The sequence below is a fragment of the Sardina pilchardus genome, chromosome 24 (assembly GCF_963854185.1).
Source record: "Sardina pilchardus chromosome 24, fSarPil1.1, whole genome shotgun sequence".
Taxonomy (NCBI): domain Eukaryota; kingdom Metazoa; phylum Chordata; class Actinopteri; order Clupeiformes; family Clupeidae; genus Sardina; species Sardina pilchardus.
In genome coordinates, this window is record NC_085017.1 from 14,791,111 (window position 1) to 14,812,088 (window position 20,978).

Consider the following 20,978-nt stretch of genomic DNA (forward strand, 5'->3'; position numbering starts at 1 on the left):
TGCCACACACACTCACACACACACAGGCAGATACACCTACACACACACACAGACACACACACACAGACACACACACACACACACACACACACGCACGCGCACACACACACACACACACACACACACACACACACACACACACACACACACACACACACACACACACACACACACACACACACACACACACACACACACACACACACACACACACACACACACACACACACACACACACACACACACACACACACACACACACACACAGCCTCTTTCAGACCAGACACTGTCGGCCCCCTGCTGTTCGCTGCTCCTCCTTATCTGCACGGCAGGGGTACCAGTACTCACGCGCAAAGACACACATTACAAACACACACACGCACACTCTCTCTCTCTCTCTCTCTCTCACACACACACACACATACCCACACACACACACACACACTATAAATAACCCAGAGTGTAATTGCCGAGCTGTATGAAAAGGATGTGGCAAACACTCTCTTTTTGAGCAGAAAAGCCCCTCCATCCTTCCACTACACCCCCCCCCCCCCCCCCGCCGCCCCGTTCTGACATCTTTCTAGAGCTACATACGAGATCACATAAGCACTCACACCAACTCACACACACACACAGAATAACAGTCTCAACCACCAAGCCTCCTATCTGACACTCTTCCATGCATTGGCTGCCCAAACCGCCGAGTGAGTTTATGCAGATAAACATCCACACACACCTCTTCAGGAGCAACACTGGCAGCGGCAACAGCAGCAATAACGCACACATACTGTACACACACACACACACACACACACACACACACACGCACACACATATAGTCACACACACACACACACACACACCTCTTCAGGAGCAGTACTGGCAGCGGCAACAGCAGCAATAACAACACGGGGAAACGGTATGGGCCTCACCCTTCAGTCATTAGCATGGCTTAGAGCGAGCGTGTATCTGATCGTACGCTTTCTTCTCAGTACTCGGAGGATGGCTGCTAAAAGTGAGATTGCAACACTTCGCTGAACTCAGATCAGTCGCTAAAGGCTCAACTGTGAGATAATGAAAATCCAAACATGGAAAGTGTCTTCGACACCACATTAAAAAGGTAATTAATTTTCCATAACCAGATGTGGTGTGTGTGTGTGTGTGTTTTTTTTACTCTCTCTTTTGTACAGCCTCTAGAGCTGTCACTCACAACACAATTAGCTTGGTGGTAATTGGATCGGGGGCAAATAGATAATAGATAACAATGAGCGGAGATGGATGCTATTTGAATTGTATGGTGTTGCCAATATCACAGCCTCATTCACCATTGTTCTAAATTTCGGTTCTCTCTCTGGACATATTTCATAGTCACCCCCCCCCCCCCCCCTTCCCGAGTTCTTTTTTTAAGAGGAATAATGCCGGTAATGGACAGTGTAACAAAACTGTTTTGGGCCAGAAACTGAACAAAAGCCATTCACTTGGAGGCTTGCTTGAATTAGATCTCCAGCGTGCTTGTTTACGCTTTTTATTTATTTATTTTTTTCCCCACACAAGGACATTTTCCCATTAGCAGACAAAACATTCACACTTTTGGGTCTCCGCACCGAAACAAAAGTCGCTGCTGGACATCTGGATCCGACACAAAAGGGGGGGGGGGTCTGACTTGTAGTTCGGAGCTGACACTTATCAACTTTGATAACGAGGAATGTTCCACTAGCAGTGTGTGTGCCGGGGCTATTTGCAGCACTCAGTGTGGCTACACCCTCCGTGAGACAATTATAGACGGTGAAGTATCTTTTGAAACACTTCTCTCTCCCTGCCCCACACCCTGCCATTGCAAGCCCTATGGATATGTCTCCGCACAGATGTGTGTGACAAGCATAATCATGAGCGTGCGCTCGGGGTTTTCAGGCGGGATTTGCCGCCTAAGCGCGATCGCGGCGCGGCGCTCGCAAGCCTGCCAGCCATGGCGTGCCTGAAGGAAGAGGCTGGACGTTTTTTTTTTTTTTGCCGAGAGTGAATATTCAGCTTCATTATCTCAAAGTCACCGCTGCAGCAGTAGCAGCAATGAAAGCGAAAGAGAGAGAGAGAGAGAGAGAGAAGGGATGGAGCGATAGAAAGTGAAAGATAGGGGAAGAGATGAAGAGATAAAGAGCAAAGAGAGAGAGATGATCAAGACGAGCGAGAAAGACTAACAGACAGAGAATTAGAAAGAGGGAGAGCTGGAGAAAAACGGCATGGGGAAAGAGAGAGAGACACACACACACACACACACACAGGGGAGGAGGGTTCTCAGACGAGCCCCTTCACTACTGATGCTGCTGCCGCTGCTGCTGTTCGGATGCACATGCAGATCACACACCCTGATTGAAATTCCAAAGCTCCGTCTCCTTGGCTGTGGGCCACCACTGACTAGAAACCTCAGCCCTTTTCTCCATGCTAGCTTTCACAGGTCGGGGCGGGCGGGAGTGAGAGGGAGCTGAGGTGCAGGATCTTTTTCCATTTTTTTTTTTCCGTGCGGATTAACGGCGAATGCGCGGCGATGCAGACAGCCTGGAATGGCATTCCCGACTTAACCCGCCTCTGACCTCAAACACGGTGGACGCCACCGCACACATCGCTGGCCCGGCGTCGCCTCCCCCCCCCCACCCCCGCCACCATGCCACCACCAAAGGTTAAATGAAAAATGGACGCAATTAGGGACATTATTTGACTGTGAAACACATTCATCAAGTCTTCTTTTGTATTAATTGGTCACATCATTCATGGTCAAGACAGTGTGCTCACACCTTAAAGAGAGGCCAGAGGAAAGGGGGGGGGGGGGTGTTTAGGAGGATCAGCGTCGGGTTCATTACTGACAAAATGAGCAAAGAATTCCAGCTGGGCTAATTATCTCCCTTAGACACCAACTGCATTTTAATCAAACGGCCAAAGCGCTTAGCGATAGCTAATAACTTTTCATAACTTTGGGGCTGAAGCTGAAGGATGCTGATGAAGGCTGTGGAGATGCTGAGTAAAGGCCTGGGGTGTCCATCTGAGTTTCTCGCCATCTACGGCGCTGAGTCCACCGCTTACCTGATAAACGCCAGGGACAGGACGTAGTCCGAGTTGACCGCTATTAGCCAGTCGCAGTCCTTGCTGTGCGGGTACGGGTGCGGGTAGTTTGGGGACAAGATGAACCCCGAAGAGCCGGTCAGGTTCCCCCCACAAGGAGCTACGAAAAGGGAAAGACAAGATACGTATCAGCAACATCAGGCATCTCCACAGCACAGAAAGCCTCAATTTGTTTCTCCCTCAACACACACACACACACACACGCACACACACACCACACACACACCCCTTCTCACTCTCTTCATCTCAATTTCCTCCATCATCGTTCCCCAGTATCTGTGCCGTGGGAAGATGTGTGAGTGTGTCCCTAGAGCTATAGTGTGTGTGTGTGTGTGTGTGTGTGTGTGTGTATGCGTGGTAATAGGGAGTCATTGCAAGCGTGTGTGGCAGGGATGGAGAATTCGAGCTGCCTCAATCTTCCTCGCCACATGCTGCTTCTGGGATTTCAAAAGAGTGTAAAGAAAATGGGCTAATTCGCCCAAAAAGGCACGCAGGGAGCGGGAGGGAATGCAGAGAGAAAGAGAGGGGTGGAGACGATGGGGGGGGGGGCTGTGGTGTAGGAACGTGGGGGGTGGGCAGCCATACACACATGCACACACACACACACACACACACACACACACACATAGAGACAGACACACAGTACGCTCACGGACACACATATACTCACCTGTGCACACACTCAAGGACACACACAGACACACACTCCTCAAGGAAACGAACACACATTGGCAGGCACACACACAGACACACACTCAAGGAAACAAACACACACACAGACACAAACACACACAGACACACACACACACTCACACACACAAGGATACACACAGACACACACTCAAGGATACACAAACACACACACACACACACACACACACACACACACACACACACACGCGCACACACACACTTATTCTACAGAAAAAACACTTGTTCCAGATGAGGTTGTGAGTTTCTGAAGCATCCCTGACAAGTAAGCTGCGGATCTGGCAGCCACACTCCTTAATTTGCTATTCATTAATCTCAGCCCACTCCACCGCCAGCGTGGAGACACTAGTCCCCCTCCTCACCACCGCTGGCTGCCTGGCTAAGGAGACGGGCCTGCTCAGCCTCAGTGCTACTCAAGGAGCTTCTATACTAAATGGAAATGAGCAGGTCCTAGGCTGAGAGTAGTGTGTGTGTGTGTGTGTGTGTGTGTGTGTGTGTGTGTGTCGGTGTGTCAGTGTATGTGTGTGTGTGTGTGTGTGTCGGTGTGTGTGTGTGTGTGTGTGTGTGTGTGTGTGTGTGTGTGTGTGTGTGTGTGTGTGTGTGTGTGTGTGTGTGTGTGTGTGTGTGTGTGTGTGTGTGTGTGTCGGTGTGTGTGTGTGTGTGTGTGTGTGTGTGTGTGTGTGTGTGTGTGTGTGTGTGTGTGTGTGTGTGTGTTTGGTGGTGGGGCTGGTGGTACCAGAGACAGATTTCTAAAACACTACACCAATGGCGCGGTGACAAGCCTCTGAGCAATGAGTCCCCACCATTCGCTCCGCATTTTTGACGAGCGATTAACGTTCGCCGTCCGCCGTCAAAACTCCCCTCCCCTCCCCCATCCTCCATCTCTGTACCTCTCGTCCCCCGAGCGGCGACTTACCGATGCAGACGGGCGGGCTGGGCTGCCAGTAGTAGCGGTTTTCCACCTGGATGCAGGTGATCTTCACCTCGCCCTGCAGCTCGTAGCCCGGGTCGCACTGAAAGGTCACCGTGTCGCCCGGCTCCCGGCCGTCCCCGTTCCGGCTGCCATTCATCGGAACGCCGGGATCCCTGCAGGCGGTGGCCACGGAGCCTGTCAATCAAGCGAGGGAAGAGAAAAGGGGGGAAAAAAAATTCCACAAAAGAACGAGCAGCTATTAGAACAAAAAAAATGAAAGAGAGATTGAGCCAATTATTGAGGACCGCCGAATGGACGTGTTCATTCAAGCCCTGTCAGTCAAAGGCAAATCCTGCAGATGATACGATAGGCAGAGTTGCCAATCACTCAAAACGGCGGCAGTGTGAGGAAAACAACAGCGTTTGTTGGCCAACATTTCAGCGGAGCACAGATGTGACGAGAGAACGCGGAACTGAACCTGCCAATCAGCTTTTTGAAAAGCAAGAGGATGAGAAGATCAGAGCCACGAGAGTAAGAGATTGAGAGCGACTGACAAACATGCAGAGGGAAAGAGACAGGTAGACAAAGAGAGAGAGAGAGAGAGAGAGAGACAGAGAGAGACAGAGAGAGAGAGAGAGAGAGAGAGAGAGAGAGAGAGAGAGAGAGAGAGAGTGAAAGAAGACAGAAAATACAGAGAAAGAGACAAACCGAGAGAGAATGAGAACAAGACTGGAACACAGATAAATTGAGACTGTGAAACTTACTGGAGAACTCGATGGCGAAGCCGGACTTGCTGATGTAGAAGTCGGTCTCGAACTGGATGGTGACCACGCTGAGGGTGCTGTGGATGCCCTCGGGCAGCAGCGAGCCGCTCACGTCCCGCAGGGACATCTCGTTCTCCGGGAGGCCGTCCCACACCTTCAGGATGTCATGGGAGGCCTCCGTGTCAAAGGCCAGGAACTGCAGGCTGCGGAGGGAAGAGAGGGCAATCAGAGGTGGGCAGAACCTGTCACTGGACCTACTGGACCTCTCAGCCCAGGAATGAGAAGTGGACACAGTGTCACCCAACATTGATACCAAAAGAATAGAATAGAATATATACATTCTTGATCCCGTGAGGGAAATTTGTTTCTCTACATTTAACCCAATTTAACCGAATTAGTGAACACACACAGCACACAGTGAACACACAGTGAGGTGAATCACACATTAACCCGGGGGAGTGAGCTGCCTGCCCAACCGGCGGCGCTCGGGGAGCAGTGAGGGGTTAGGTGCCTTGCTCAAGGGCACTTCAGCCGTGGACTGGTCGGGGATCGAACCGGCAACCCTCCTGTCACAAGCCCGAAACCCTAACCAGTAGGCCACGGCTGCCTCAATACCAGAGTTAGAAGAAATAACTCGAATCACATCCATCTGGCACATGGATGAGGACGGTATATTCAACAGGTTCTATTTGCTCCCACTGAAAAGTCTCCACCATCAAATAGAGGGCAGGCATTGGGCATAAGATGAACAAATATCACATATAAAATCAATGATGCCAACAATAACATTGGTGTTATTCAAAGAGAGCACATATTGGCAAATTAAGCACAGTCAGAATACTGCGGCAACTGATCCAAATTATACCTCACCACCTAATTACAAGAGGTATCCACTTGAGGGTGATGCTCGAATCTTTCAGCATTATTCCTTAAAGTCAAGCGCATTCGCATATAAACCCCTCCAAAATAAACGCTGACGACACGGCACACTACTTTTTATTACACGCTAAGCACCTCTTTAAGGGGAGATAAAACAGCCGCATAATTAAACCAAAAAAGAAAAAAAAAAAAAAAAGCGCTCCCTACTGGGGCTCGATGAAACGAAATAAATATATTTACAAAACAGATAAATCTCGCCCTCTTATGCTTGCTGTCAGAGGGAAATAAGAGAGGCCGAAGGCCAATTAAAGCCCCACATGGTGCGCTCTCGCTCTGAGACCCAACGTTTTTGTTTTCTGCTCAGCGCACTGGAGCCAGGGACTCGCCATCTGAAAGGCGGAGACCACTGCAACCTCAAAAGGGTCCCCCCCCAAAAAGTCCCCCCCACCCCCCGCCAACCCCACCCACAAAGTAACGGATGAGATTTCCAAAAAGTTTTGCACCATTAAAAGTTGGGCCAGGATATATTGCCTGCCTGCAAGGTTACATAGTGTCGGTGCTGTGCAGTGCTAATAATTGAATCTATGCGGAGCGTTTTGGAGTCTCATTATGCTTCCCAGCCTCAAGGCTACTGCTACGCATATGAGGTGGCGACAAAAACAAAGAGAGAGGGAGAGAGGGAGAGAGAGAGAGAGAGAGAGAGAGAGAGAGAGAGAGAGAGAGAGAGAGAGAGAGAGAGAGAGAGAGAGTTCAGTCTTGGCTTAGTGGTGACATCACAGCTTTAGCCTTTTCAGGTGATCTGCAAAGGCGCCATTTAATGTCAGCTTCTCCAAAAGCCCAAAAGATGTCTAGAAGAGTTCTGTTCCAAAACGCTATATCCACCATTTTAATGAATTTTCATAAATATTTTTTTTTATATAATTTTGTTTTTCAAGTAGTCTCAGTGAAACTGTATTGGGTTATGTTAAGTTGATTTATCTTTACTTAATAAAAACAAAACAACTGCATTTTTATTGATATTACCTGAAATACACAATTAAATAACATGATTTCTTTTTTATGTTTTCAAAAATGGATTTATAGCGTTTTGGAAAAGAGCTCTTCTAATACTGGCTATTATATGACAAGCTAGTCCTTTGAGTTGTCAGAGCACTGAATGGCTGAATAGGAGGTTCATTAAGACACAAAGTGCTAATGATCAACAACCTGACGATGTTGCCCGTGTCCACCTCAATGATCCAGGTGCAGCGGAGGTTGTTGTCGTAGGGAAACGGGTATCCGGGCGACAGGATGCGGCCAGTGGACTCTCCTTTGAATCGACCGCCGCACTCCGCTAAAGAGCAAACGAGACAGCAGACAAAGGAGCAGAGCCCAAAAGAAAGGGAGAGGGAGAGAATTAGAGCGAGCGAGGTGAAAATAAGTTCCAGATAAGCCAAACTAGAGCACATGTGTAAACACAAAAGAAAACACGCCGCCTCTCTCCGCGCCCAGATGCCTTCTGAAACGGCTCTGCGGCGTGAGAGCGAAAGCAATTAGAGGATTCCCTGGCAAACAAATGCAACAGCCGCCACAGACAGCGGCGAGGAAAACAGGGCGAGTCGCGGCGAGTGATCGAGGCGAATCGATGGAGCCGCGCGAGGGTGTTCACAGACTATCAGCGAGACGATAAGCTGCTGCCTGAACACCTGGCCTAGTGATGCCAGCCTGGTGATAGGCTTGCGCAGCGCAGTCTGAGCGGCTTCTCCGCGCGCTCTGTCTCTCATATCTCGCTTGCTATGCTGCGCCGCCGCTCATCTCTCCATGGCATTGTTATGTGTTATGTCGGGAGTCTATCTCTCTGTATCTCTCTCTCTCTCTCTCTCACGGTCCCTTCTCTTTCCGTTTCCGTTCTATACTTCTATCCATTTATCTCTACTACTATTTATCCTTCTCTCTCTACGTTCTCTCTGTATTCCTGTCCATTCAGTCCCCCCCTTTCTCTCTCTCTCTCTCTCTCTCTCTCTCTCTCTCTCTCTCTCTCTCTCCCTTTCCTGGCCACCATATCAATCACAGGAGCCAATGAGGCCTGATGTGCATGTCTGTGTGCCTTCCTGACTGCTGTTGGGCTCGGCTGAAGGCTGACGCAGACCTCGCCTTTATTAGTCTGCCCCTTAGCCAGCGCTTTATTAACCAACTTTCAATGGGCAAACTCTCCCTCCCTCCCCCTCTCTCTCCCTCTCTTTCTCTCTCTCTCTCCCCCCTCTCTCTCTCTCTCCCTTTCTCTCCCTCTCTCTCTCTCTTTCTCTGGGGCCGGGGCTGCTTCAGGAGTCTGCCACCCATTTATTAGCACTTCTACCTTCTTCGCTTCTCGCGAGGGCCTCATTTGCATAAGCCATCTACATGACAAACAATAGATGCACAGTTCAATGAAGCCTGAATAACAGGGTTCAGATTCGCCACTTGATTAATATGAACATTAGAGGAGGTTTTAGATACTGCGGGAGACTCTAGCCCCCCCTTCTACCTCCTTCTCTCTCTCCCTCCCTCCCTCTCTCCCTCTCTCTCTCTCTCTCCCTCTCTGTCTTTCTCTCTGCCCTCCCACTTCTCTAAACTAACATCTTGCACCATGCATTCCTCATCTGGGCAACAGCTCCATCACCCGTCAATGGCCACCCAGTGGCACTCAATCAACCATTATGGGTCGCTTATGCAACTCCAATCAACACAAACACCAGGAGTGAGTGGATGAAGACCTCTCTCCCTTAAACACATGCTCCTCGCCCTAATTGTCACGGCAGATATGACAGAGTGCGCCATTAAGGGAGTGAGGTGATTATCTGTGCGTGTGAGTGTGATATCACCTTTAAACTCTATGCACTGTTGATGATGGCACGTTGCGCACATACTGTACAACAGAAAAGCCATTACCGTACCGCAAAATGTGCTGATCTCGTAAGGCTAGCTAGTGATTTTTTTTCCCACTTTCACATAGTATAATATTGCTTTTTTGAAAGGGGGGGGGGGGAGTGGGGAGTAAAGAAATGTGTTCCTCCTGTGGACTCAAATAAAAAAATGTTAAATATTTTATCTGTAATAAAAAATATCAGTGGGGGAGTGAAAGGCTTCATTTTCTTCTTGAGAATTTCCACACTCTCAAAGGTCACTTCAAATGACCCACATATTTTTAAGTATGAAGAGGTAAAATCTCCTGGATTATTACGCATTCATTATTAATGTCAGTTTAGGAAGTCCTCAAATGGTATTACCATGAAAACTTCAAGATAAGGGGCTAACTTTCCAATGATGAAGGACTTTTCAATTGTCCCATCAAGTGGGAGCAAGGTCTACCTGGACATAACTATTTCAAAATAATTCATTCACTACTTAAATCAATAATATCCAAGACCTAAATAAAATATGCTCGCCCTCCATTTTGTTAGCCATTATGGGTACAGAAAAACTACCAGTAGCCAAGCAGCCTGATAAAGTTAACGTTAATGTCGACTGATATTTTAGACACTTTTATGCAAAGTGACACAGACTGGTAACGTCACTGACCGACCGATTGTCAGTCAGTGACGTTACCACTGCTCCATCACAACTGCAGTAGACATATAACTGTCACCTACCTATCAAAACTTCATCATACCCAGAGCCTGTTTCTGAACTGTTTGAAATTGTCAACACACTGTGAGGACTCATGTGTGTTGGTTCTGTACAGTGGCACATTTGAACAAAGTGTAGGCATATTGCTCTCCTGTTGCAACAGCATTTTCAGATCTGAAGATTTGTGAGAGTTTCGGGACGCATTAGAACATTTACAGCCAGCCTAAAGGAGAAAAGTGTTTACAACTCCTATCCTCAGTGGACGCCATACAGCCGACAACTGTCCGTGTGGAAGGGAAGGGTTATGGGGTGTGTGGGGGCCAAATCGGTGGTTGATCAGAGCTCGTTAAATATGATCCAAACAGCGGCGGCATCTGCTGCGAGGTCAGCTGGAGCGGCCATATGGAGCCATTACAGGGCCAATTCAGTCTAATCAGGTTCTCCCCAATAAAACAAGGGGTGCTAGGTGCAATAATGGGCTGTCTTTTGCACCAAGCGTGTGAGCCCCCCTCTCGGAGCGAGTCGATGATCATTTTCTCTCTTTTTTTTTCATCACCGCGTTCCCTCCAGGCCCCCTTATCGGTGTGTTATTTCCAGCACAGAGCATTTAACAGTATGGATTTGCTAGTGTGTACTCCTCAAGAAGACACGGGGTACTGAATGCGTAATATTGAGATTGTTTAGAGACACGGGGGGGCGGCGAGTGAAAAAACATTTGCATGGGGAGGAGGATGAGGAGGAACGAGGGGCGAAACTGTGGCACGCGCCGGCAATTTGCACAGCGGTGCAGATTTTCTGACAAAGTTTTTATTAATGCGGCGTAATGCTGAATTAAAACCTTGGGATTAGGATCTTGTCAAACTGCAGTGCAGGTCTTCTCTTGCAGCATATCAATGGCCGGCGGAACACCGCAGAGTTACTAAGTACGCGGCAAGGGCAGGGCCAGAGCTGCAGATCTGCTAATTAAGACAAATGGGAGGGACCAACCACTGTAACCTTGGTTACCACTCAATGAAAGGAGGGGCTAATACTGCAGTCTAACTACAGGAGCTGGCTTTGATGGCTACCTTGCTTTTAAATGTACACATATTCCCATTTAATTAAGAGAGAGATATACCACACACAAATCATGTGTAACGGATGGCAATTCGAAGGTTTGCAGAGGCATATAGTAGTTACAACAACAAATTCACAAATTTCAAAAAAAAAGAAAGAAAGAAAAAGACAAACAAAGAGAGTTATAGCATAAACAAGGGATTCAGTATGAATCAACTAACCGTGTGTATGTTTGAATATGACTGGCATCAAACCAGATATTAACATCTATGACAGATCTACAGCAAGAGTGTAACACAATGTTGTCAGTGTCATTGTTAATGCCACTTTGAGGCAAACGAAAGTCCTCAAGGTCATTCATAGCACCATCCACAGTGTGTGGGATGGACGCTTGGCCACGCTGCCCGCTCACCTATGCAGGAGGGCAGAGGGTTGTCCCAGGTGCGTCTCTCGCCCGTCATGCACCTGAGCACGCTGCTGCCGTGCAGGGTGTAGCCGGGGTTGCACTTGTAGGTGATGGTGCTGCCGGAGAAGTGGCCCTGGTCGTTGACCTTGTAGCCAAACTGGGGCACGCCGGGATCCTCGCAGTGCGACAGCTCGAAACCTGCAGGAGCAGGAAGGTGGGGTTGGGTGGGGTTGGTGTGAGGTGGGGTTGGGTGGGGTTGGTGTGTGAAGAAGGGGGATAAAATTCACAACATTTGCAGACATTTACATATGGCCTTCTCAGCCTGAACAATACATAAATCCAAGCTTAGGATTGAAAATGATAATTAATTCTATCCACCCCTCCTCTTCCCCCCCCAAACCCCCGTTCAGCGCCATTCCATTAGCTCAATGACCATTTTGGAATCTGTCATCTCCTGTTACACCCCCCCCCCCCCCCCCCCCACACACACACACACTCCTCTCAGCTTTCAGTGGGTTGTCATTAGAGCAGGGAAAGTTCGCCATTAGGGCCGTCATTATCACCGACAATTTGACTTAACATCCTACTGTGCTGCCAGGCAGGGATGGACCCTCGCTAAGCAGGCAGCACAATTAAGATGAAGTGTTTGGTTAATTCGGAGCTGTACTCCGTGCGGTGGCACAGGCTGACTAACCGAGAGACACTCCCTGTTATTATCGCCCCGCAATCATTTTCGCTCATCGTCGTCTTTTCGGCTTCATAGTAAAAACTGGAAGAAGGGGAAGGGAGGGGAAAAAGAGCACGGGGGAAAACACACACACGGCGAAGCAGCTAAATTGAATTCAAAGGGTTCGTTTGAGCTTAGCCTTTTAAAAGATGACGATCCACGTTCAAAGAAGTCACTGACATCAAGGTCTTCCAATTAATGTTTAAATAGACGACACTACTACACATTCTCAAGGATACTAACTCTGTAAGGAAAGCACATAGTGCTCACTATATATGCCTCACTACAGTGCCTTGTTTACAGCACATCCAAACAACCCCCCAACCCCCCCAACCCCTCCCCCCAATACTGGAAGTGATGACAGCCAGCGATCTGAAGTCAAGAGCTTGCATAGGCCTCTTGAGAATTGAATTCTGTCATCCATGGTTGATTGCAGCTTGATTACAGGTCATTGTCTCTTGGCATTTGTCTACAAATAGCCCCCGCTTGCAGGAGAGGGAGAAGAAATGAGGACTACATAAAAACCTGCTCTAATCTACTTTCACACCTTTCAACCCCCCAACACACATACACGACACACACACACACACACACACACACTTGCGCGCACACACACACACACACACACAGACATATACACTCACACACGCACACACACACACACACACACACACACACACACACACACACACGCACACACGCACACACGCACACACGCACACACACACACACACGCACGCACACACACACACACACACACACACATACTCACATACCAATACACACACACACACACACACACACACACACACACACACACACACACTCGCGCGCACACATACACACACATACACACACACATACACACACACACACACTCATCTAGTAGCTAAATTACAGCATCTGCGGGAGCCGTGGTGGCCTCACCTTCCCCCGCTTTCCCCCTGACCTTTATTATGCAATCAAACAGCTAATCCAGCAGGTGAAATGAAATCTCGGACAGACAGGGCTTTAAGTAGATTTCAAATGAGATAGCCCACAAGCAGGTGTTTTCTTTTTTTTTTCGCCCGTTCTTTTTCCCCCTCCTCTCCTCTTTATAGTCGTCTCCTTTTCTACGGTTTCTCTTTGGGAAGTAAAAGCTTGGTCGGATCTCAGACAGACTCGACGGATTCCTCGCTGGCTCTCTCTCTATCTTCTTTACTGACGGCTAATCCCTCTGATCTGGCTAAGCTTTATTACCTCCGAGTGCACTCTTGTTTCCTCAACTTTTCTCCAAAACCCCCGACCCCCCCCCCTGCCCAAACGCCTTCACAAAACTCGAAGCAAAAAAAAACAATAAAAAAAGAGGTATTTGACAAGGCCAATTTGCTCCGGAACAGGCCTTTTCACGACTTTTCATAGATTCGGCGATAACTGCTTGTCTGGTGCTTGCCCTGATGCATTCTGAGAGAGCGAGAGAGAGAAAAAAAAGAAAGAGAGAGACAGAACAAGAGAGAGAGGGAGAGATCGAGAGAGAGAGAGAGAGAGAGAGAAAGAGAAAAGAGCGAGCAAGAGAGAGAGAGGGCACTGATGTGGGTACTTACTGGAGTAGACCAGCTTGAAGCCCTCGCCAGTGGCCTCGGCGTCGGAGAAGAACTCCAGCCAGAGGTGGTTGGAGGTGCTGATGAGCGTGAGGCCCAGCATGGCTGAGCCTGTGAACGCCCCGAGCACGTGAGCCGTGTTGTCCTTCCCATCGTAGATCTGCAGGAGACACACACACACACACACACACACACACACACACACACATATCACAACCCCTTTACCATTGATCTGAAATGAGGCCTACTTAGCGTTAATGCAGGCCCGTGCTATATAGTTGACCTAATTCATCCTCTGACTAGGGCATTAAGACAAAGGGCTGTACTCATAAAACTCAACAGTTGCCACGGCCCTGCCAAGCTACTGTCTCTGGTCCAGTAATTTAAGCTTAACTACAGCAGTGATTACTGCATTAGAGACCTATTACATGCCATTATTCTCTGCCATGTTTAATATACTATCCAACCGAAAACAGACCAATGAATGAGCTGATACATATGTAATAATAATCCTTGCCAACTTTCTAGGTGCCTTGATTGGATATTGTGCAATATGTGAGAACCATGCTCTCTTGATGACTTATATGAGTGGCAATCATGTATGGACACAAATAGTTTTGAGATGGCATCACATCAAATAAATACACAACAGAAAATAACAACAACAACAACAACAACAAACAAACAAAGCATATTACATTAGCAACCCATGTCTGAGAATGGGAAGATATTTCAGTGTAGTTGTACTTGGTCTTTATCCCAAGTTAACACTAGAAGCGCCGCGCCGTTCTGACCCACTTATACCTAGAAGCGCCGCGCCCCGGTCATTTGACCGCTTTGACGACCTACTAGAAGCGCCGTGCTGTTGTGAACTACTTAAAGCGCGGCGAGGCGGTCAAATGACCGCTGAGTCCTTAGACTGGGAGGCTTTTACTTACACATAATGATCGCAAGATGGCGCTTCGTGCACGAATGAAATCGTTTGGTCATAAATTCAGTTTGCACTAAGCCATGTCATTCGTGTCAGACCGTGTTGTTGATAATCTGTGGTTGTTTGTTTCATTATGACATACAGCACGTTTGAGTTATCTGTTAATGTATTTGTGTTGATTTGTGTTGTTAAAAACTTTGGAAGAGTTCTTGAACAAACCTTAAGCAAACTTGACTTTCAACTAAAATGCTCTAAAAGTGAATGTGGCTAGTTCTAATTCACTCCCCAAATTCACTTCTATTCATTTAATAGGTAGCCTATGTTCGCGCTGCCGAAAATGATCGGACCTGGTCACCTGGAACAAAGAGCCTAATAGTCTGGTTTCAATTACACAGTAGCCAGGATTTCATGCCGCATTTTACAGGCTACCGTGGCTACTTTCTAAAACAACTTTCATTCATTTAGGGAGAAGATCTAGGGTCTAGCTCAGGGATGGGCAACTTTCATGACTAAGAGGGCCACATTTTTTTATCATCACCATCAGAGGGCCAAATGTGGCCGCGCACTTCCGCACATCTGATGCTGATGCAAAATAATTCTGAATAAGAACGAAATATGTCAATTTTCATGCTCAAATGCATTTTTTACATAGACTCCCTAACAACAAATACAAATATTTTACAGCCAGTGATAAGTATTATTTTCAGTGCAAAGGGCTCACATAAATCACCATTCAATGATGGCACAGAATTGAAAAACAATGGCCCATCATGAAGTGCAACAAGCCTCATATTCAATGCATTTATGCTCCCACTCCATTTTTAAGAATTTATAGACATTCCCTAACGTCCATAATGAGAGTAGGCCTACAGATGTAACATGTAACATCCATCACATCTGTACTCTCATCCAACGCCAAAAAGTAAGCTACAGTAGGCCTACTTGCAGTCATGCATGATTTGTCTCAGCTCCCCCCCTCGACATTCAGAATGTCAACAATTATGCGCGTCACCGTGCGTCGGGACAAATATAGGCTACCGTTTCGAAGTTTTTACCTCCACTACGCACCCAAACAATTTCGCCATCTGATATAGCTTCTTTGCTTTGGCAAGCTCAAGCGAAACAGCAAAAGACGGATTCCTGTGTAGTTCTGGCAATTAGTCGCTATTGTTAGTGTAGGCTAGCCTACTTTTGATTTGAGGTCGGCTACGACAGCGGCCGAGAAGCTCCGTGTGTGTAGGGCAGGCTACTTCTGATAACTTTTCGCAAGGTGTTGTAGTGTAGTGGCAACTGAAGTTTAAATCTTTCATGGCTGATATAGTTTCTAGCAAAACTTGACATGGGTTTGCCTTACCATTCTATGAACAGACACTGCTTCCGAGTTTGACTGAAAGGTAGCCTACGGTTTTCTAAATGAGTTTTCTAATTTTCTTCTATGTGTGCACTGTTTTTCCTCAGCGATTGTAAAGGTCCGAGGGCCCGACATGGTTTGCATAGGAGGCGCTATCTATCGGCGAACAGTATAATTACAATGACGGTGCGGTAAAAAAAAAACAAAAAAAAAACACGCATTTTTAATCACAGTAAAAATGATCATCCGCGGGCCGCACTGAGTGAGGAGGCGGGCCGCATGTGGCCCGCGGGCCGCCAGTTGCCCATCCCTGGTCTAGCTACATCGGAGGGAGGGAGATAGAGAGAGCTATGCTGAGCAGGCATAGGCGTGAGAAGTAGCATAATTTAAAATAATGAGTGAATGATATTCTCTGTTTTGCGAATGTGTAGGCTATGTTTGCGATGTCTGCTGAAAAAAAGCTAGGCCTATTGTTTCTACAATTTAAGCTAACTTCTATGTGAATTCGAGATTCAGCATTGAGACACACATTTTCTCCTAGTTAACAAGCAAAGGCGTAGCTCACTGGTTAGAGCTTCGGCTTGATCACCCAAGGGTTGCTGGTTCGATCCCCAACTTATTCCTGATGGAAGTTCTTTTGAACAAGGCATCAATAAAGTAGGCTATATTTATATTCTTTTCGATTCACATAACTACACGCACGCTGGCGAATTCGAACATTCTGAAACGCGCATATGCGATGAAACATGATTGCGCATTCTTCCACGGGTTGCCTAAACAGCCAGCTTACAGCCTAGTCTATGCAGGGGACAGATAGATGGGGTGGGGGTGGGGAGGCAGTTCCTCAATGCCTCGGTGATATCTGTAGCCTAAGTATCCTAGACGAGTGTATGGGGGAGGGGGATGATCGGTTTCAAATAGGCTGCAATGGATAGTGTGTTGTATAGACCCCGAAGCCATTTGCTTTGAGAACGGCTGGCTAATGAAGTTGTTGGCTGGCTAGCTGGCTCAGCCAAAACCTTAATGCAGCCGCCACAGTTTTCATGACTGATAATGGCTTTAGTTGCCACTTCATGTCTACAGATGTGTATATTGTATTAGATATCAACACACAATGTTATTGTATTGTTTTGGACAACGTTCTGCACGTTTCACTTCAATGTAGACTGCATGCGTTCATTGCGTTGTGAACAGCGCAGCAATCTCTGGAAAGGAAACGGTGGAAGTCGCATCAGTAGGCTAGCTAATAGCCTATCACGTTCAATGCTGTAAATCCATCTGTTCCAGAATATTTGGTTCATATCATCAATCTTTGGTTTTGGTGTTTGTGCAACCGGGCCCTGACGATTTAACAAAAGTCTGAGTAGCCCTACGTAGGAATTAGGAAAGTAGCCTATGTAAGGTGAGATCAAAATCAGGCTACTTTGTTTGCTGCTTTTCCCCATGTCATTTTCATTGGTCGTCAACTCACTGGGAGTCCTGTGTGTCGTAGCAACGAGCACAATACTGATGTGGTGTGTCCAGTGGGAAAATCTCATGTAGGCCTAGTTTCTAGGCTATCGTTTATTTTTTCGCGTGTCACTATGATATAATTTTTAGATGCAAAAAGTCTAACTGGCTTTGTCAAAGTTTGTCAGTTGGCGGCAGAAAATGATTGGCTGGCGAAATTATTTTTCGTTAATGGTAGGCCTAAACATATTGCGATTCATCCGTTTATTTCAGATAGGTTGTTATTAAAAACCATTAACAAAAAATAATTGTTCATCGACGTTGAAAAACGGTCAGTAAATTCTATCGATATAAGATTTTGCATTTCGCTCCTGCCGAGATGTGAACACGGGTCTCCGGCGTTACAGACAGGAGTGTTAACGCTGCGCCAATTGACATTATACAACAAGCGCGTTAGGATAGGTCCTTGACTTGACGTAACTCAGTCAGTCCAGCAAATATGTAAGAAAATGCTTATACATTAGTCTGAGCTTTAAAAGATAGCCTACAAATAGAAGATAAGATGTACAACTATGAATGTACGTAGGCATACGCGCCCTACGTACATAAATAGGCTACGACGAAAATTACACATGTAGGCCTGTCGCAACGTTTTCAAAACAAACTCGCATTTTACCACTGTAAATCGCCTCCATAGACTATGCCATGTAAATGAAAAATATTAAAATAAAGCACATATATAATACATGTTGCACATATAAAAACGATATGTTTTATGGTAAAATATTATTCTCATGCCCGACTGACAGGAAATCCTTGCGACATCTGCTGTGAGAAAAGAGAATAGCAGCCTGAACAAAAATGGCCGAACGCGAGACAACATAGTGTTGTCACATAAGTGAGCGCAAAATAGCTCTAAACTAGCTTGTACCGGTGTGCTTTTGATCATGTAAAAATTCTGGGTGACAAAACACGCGTATTTAGGAAAAGTCGTGAACGTAGGGTCCTGGAATTTAATCGAGTGAAAAGATTTTTTTTTTTTTGTAATCGCTGCGGTCAAATGACCGCAGCCCGGCAGTTCTAGGTATATCTAGGTCAAACCCCCACGGCGCTTCTAGGAATACGCGTCAGCGGTCAAATGACCGGCGCTTGGCGCTTCTAGTGTTAAATGTGGCAGTGCATCATGAATCAAGACAGACGTGCACTCTGTGTAATGTATGTGAACCCCATTGATTGACAGGTTACCTTGAGGATGTCCCCCTGAGCCAGATGGAAGGTCCTGGCTGAGATGTTGATGCCTTTGCCCGCTTGAACCTGGATACTGTAGATGCACTCGTGGTTGTTGTCGTAGTTCATGGGGTAGTTCGGGGACAGCAGGATGCCCTCGTTGTTGATGACAGATGAACCGCACTCGGCTGGATATTACAAAGACACCACACACACACACACATGCGCGCACACACACGGACACAAACAGAAACACACATTCCCGCCCCCACACACGGACACACGCAGAGAGAAAACAACAACAGAAAGGGAACATTGGAAAAAAACATGCGATAACAGGCAATCGGCGACCGAGGCAGTCACCGGTAATCATTTTCAAGGGAGAGAATTTTATTACAGCAAGCATCACATTTCATCAGGGGGGAGAGCTACTTCGGGAGCCGTTACGAGAGCGCAGAGGGCCGCCACGCAGACGTTCCCCGGCAGTAAAACATCGCTGACGCCAACCGCGACCACGTCGGGCTCGGGGTCTCTCTCTCTCTCTCGCGCGCGCTTGATTAGTGGAGACGTGGGAAATCTGCGGGGCCTCCTCGCCTCCCCCGAAAAAATAAACGAAGTGGAGAGGAACAGACTGGGGCGAAGTGCGCAGCTCCCCGACATCGCTTTGGAAAAAAAAAATCCCCCCGGCGGCGGCGTTGGCGGTGGCGAAGGATTGGAAGGTCCGACACTGAACAATAACCATCAAACGCAGAGCTAATGGAACAGCAGACAGTAAAAACAGATGTATTAATACCCATCATGCATTGTGCACAGTGCGCCTCCGTGCGTAAACCGCAACAGCCGGCCTGATTTATTTAATATCGCCTCGCCTTGCCCCTTTTCCACGGTGCGCGGTGTTATGACGATATTACCAGTGTCATTTTTTGAATAAATCATGTTGGATACTGCCTCCATTTAGCAAATTGCCTATACACTCTACCTCGGAGAGCAAGCATCGGATGCAATGAGAATTTGCACAGAAGGGGGGAAAGAGGAAACAAGAGATGGAGGGAGAGAGCGAGAGAGAGAGAGAGAGAGAGAGAAAGAAAGAAAGAGAGACAGAGAGAGAGAGAGAGAAAGAGAGAGAGAGAGGAGGAGAAATAAAGGTTACAAAGTCTTCCACTCCTCCCTCCGCATCTACCCTCTGATTCTCTCCATTCTCTCCCTCCGTGCCGTCCAGGAGCAAAGCTGCTGACCCGAGTGCAGTTCAGGCTCGGCCCACTTCCTCGAGAGCCGTTTAAATATGTGAGGCGAGGCTGTGTGTGTGTGTGTGTGTGTGTGTGTGTGTGTGTGTGTGTGCGGTCAGCAGCGAGGAGGAGGCACAGGAGGTGGGCTAAATCACTTCTGAGGAGCTCAAGAGTGGCCACGTGTCAGACAGGAGAGCAGAGGAGAGAAGAGGAGAGGAGGAGAGAAGAGGAGAGAAGAGGAGTGGAAGAGTGGAGGAGTGGAGAGGAAGCTCAGGACCTTCGGTGAGCACTCAGTTCTTTTGATGGTGCAGGGGCGCCCCTTTGGATAGGACGCTCCCACTCGCCACGTCGGAAGCAATTTCTGCCCGCCGCCTATGACTGCTCCACTTTCCCTGACCGGGGGGGGGGGGGGGGGGGGGGGGGGCAGATTGGCTCTACGTGGTACTTTGATCGGCAGCCTGAGTTTCAGTCCCTGCGTTCTGGGCCCAGCAGAGCTAAACAGCCAGGAATAACAGACGCAGGGTTGGGATTTTGGAGGGCTAGAGAGAGTGTGGTGGTGTTGGTGGTGATTGTTACAGTAGGTGTTGGGGGAGTGGGGGGTTGCTGGAGAGAGTATCTTTAAATCATCTGAAACTATTCGACAGAAAAAAGAAAACGTCTCCACAGTGGCTGCTAAAACAAAAAAGGGGGCCGTGAAGAAGGTGCAGCAGCGTTATTGGATCTGACACACTGAGAATCGAAAAGGGAAGACAGCAAAATGGTTTCCACAAAAGTGAATATATTTGTGAAAGGGGTGTAAAGTGTGTGTGTGTGTGTTTGTGTATGAGAATAAGAGAGAGAAAGTATATGTCTATTTATGCCAGTGTGTGTGAATGTGTGGGAAAGATAGAAAAAGAGTGCATCTATTTATGCCTGAAGGAGTGTGTGTGTGTGTGTGTGTGTGTGTGTATGTGCGTGTAGGTGTGTGTGCGTGTAGGTGTATGTGTGTGTGTGTGTGCGTGTAGGTGTATGTGTGTGTGTGTGTGTGTGTGTGTGTGTGTGTGTGTCCATGGGTAACAG

The 20,978-nt window shown here is 47.6% G+C and overlaps 1 protein-coding gene across 1 annotated transcript in view; it reads right to left on the reverse strand.

Moving 5' to 3' along the window:
* Positions 1-20,978, reverse strand: part of csmd3b (CUB and Sushi multiple domains 3b) — a 407,622-nt gene that overhangs the window by 133,000 nt on the left and 253,644 nt on the right. The window contains exons 22-28 of the mRNA XM_062530145.1: positions 18,712-18,881; positions 13,739-13,895; positions 11,435-11,626; positions 7,588-7,714; positions 5,503-5,705; positions 4,742-4,933; positions 3,076-3,214 (exon numbers count right to left, since the gene is read on the reverse strand). Coding sequence (XP_062386129.1) covers positions 3,076-3,214; positions 4,742-4,933; positions 5,503-5,705; positions 7,588-7,714; positions 11,435-11,626; positions 13,739-13,895; positions 18,712-18,881 — 1,180 coding nt within the window. The remainder of the gene's footprint in view (positions 1-3,075; positions 3,215-4,741; positions 4,934-5,502; positions 5,706-7,587; positions 7,715-11,434; positions 11,627-13,738; positions 13,896-18,711; positions 18,882-20,978) is intronic.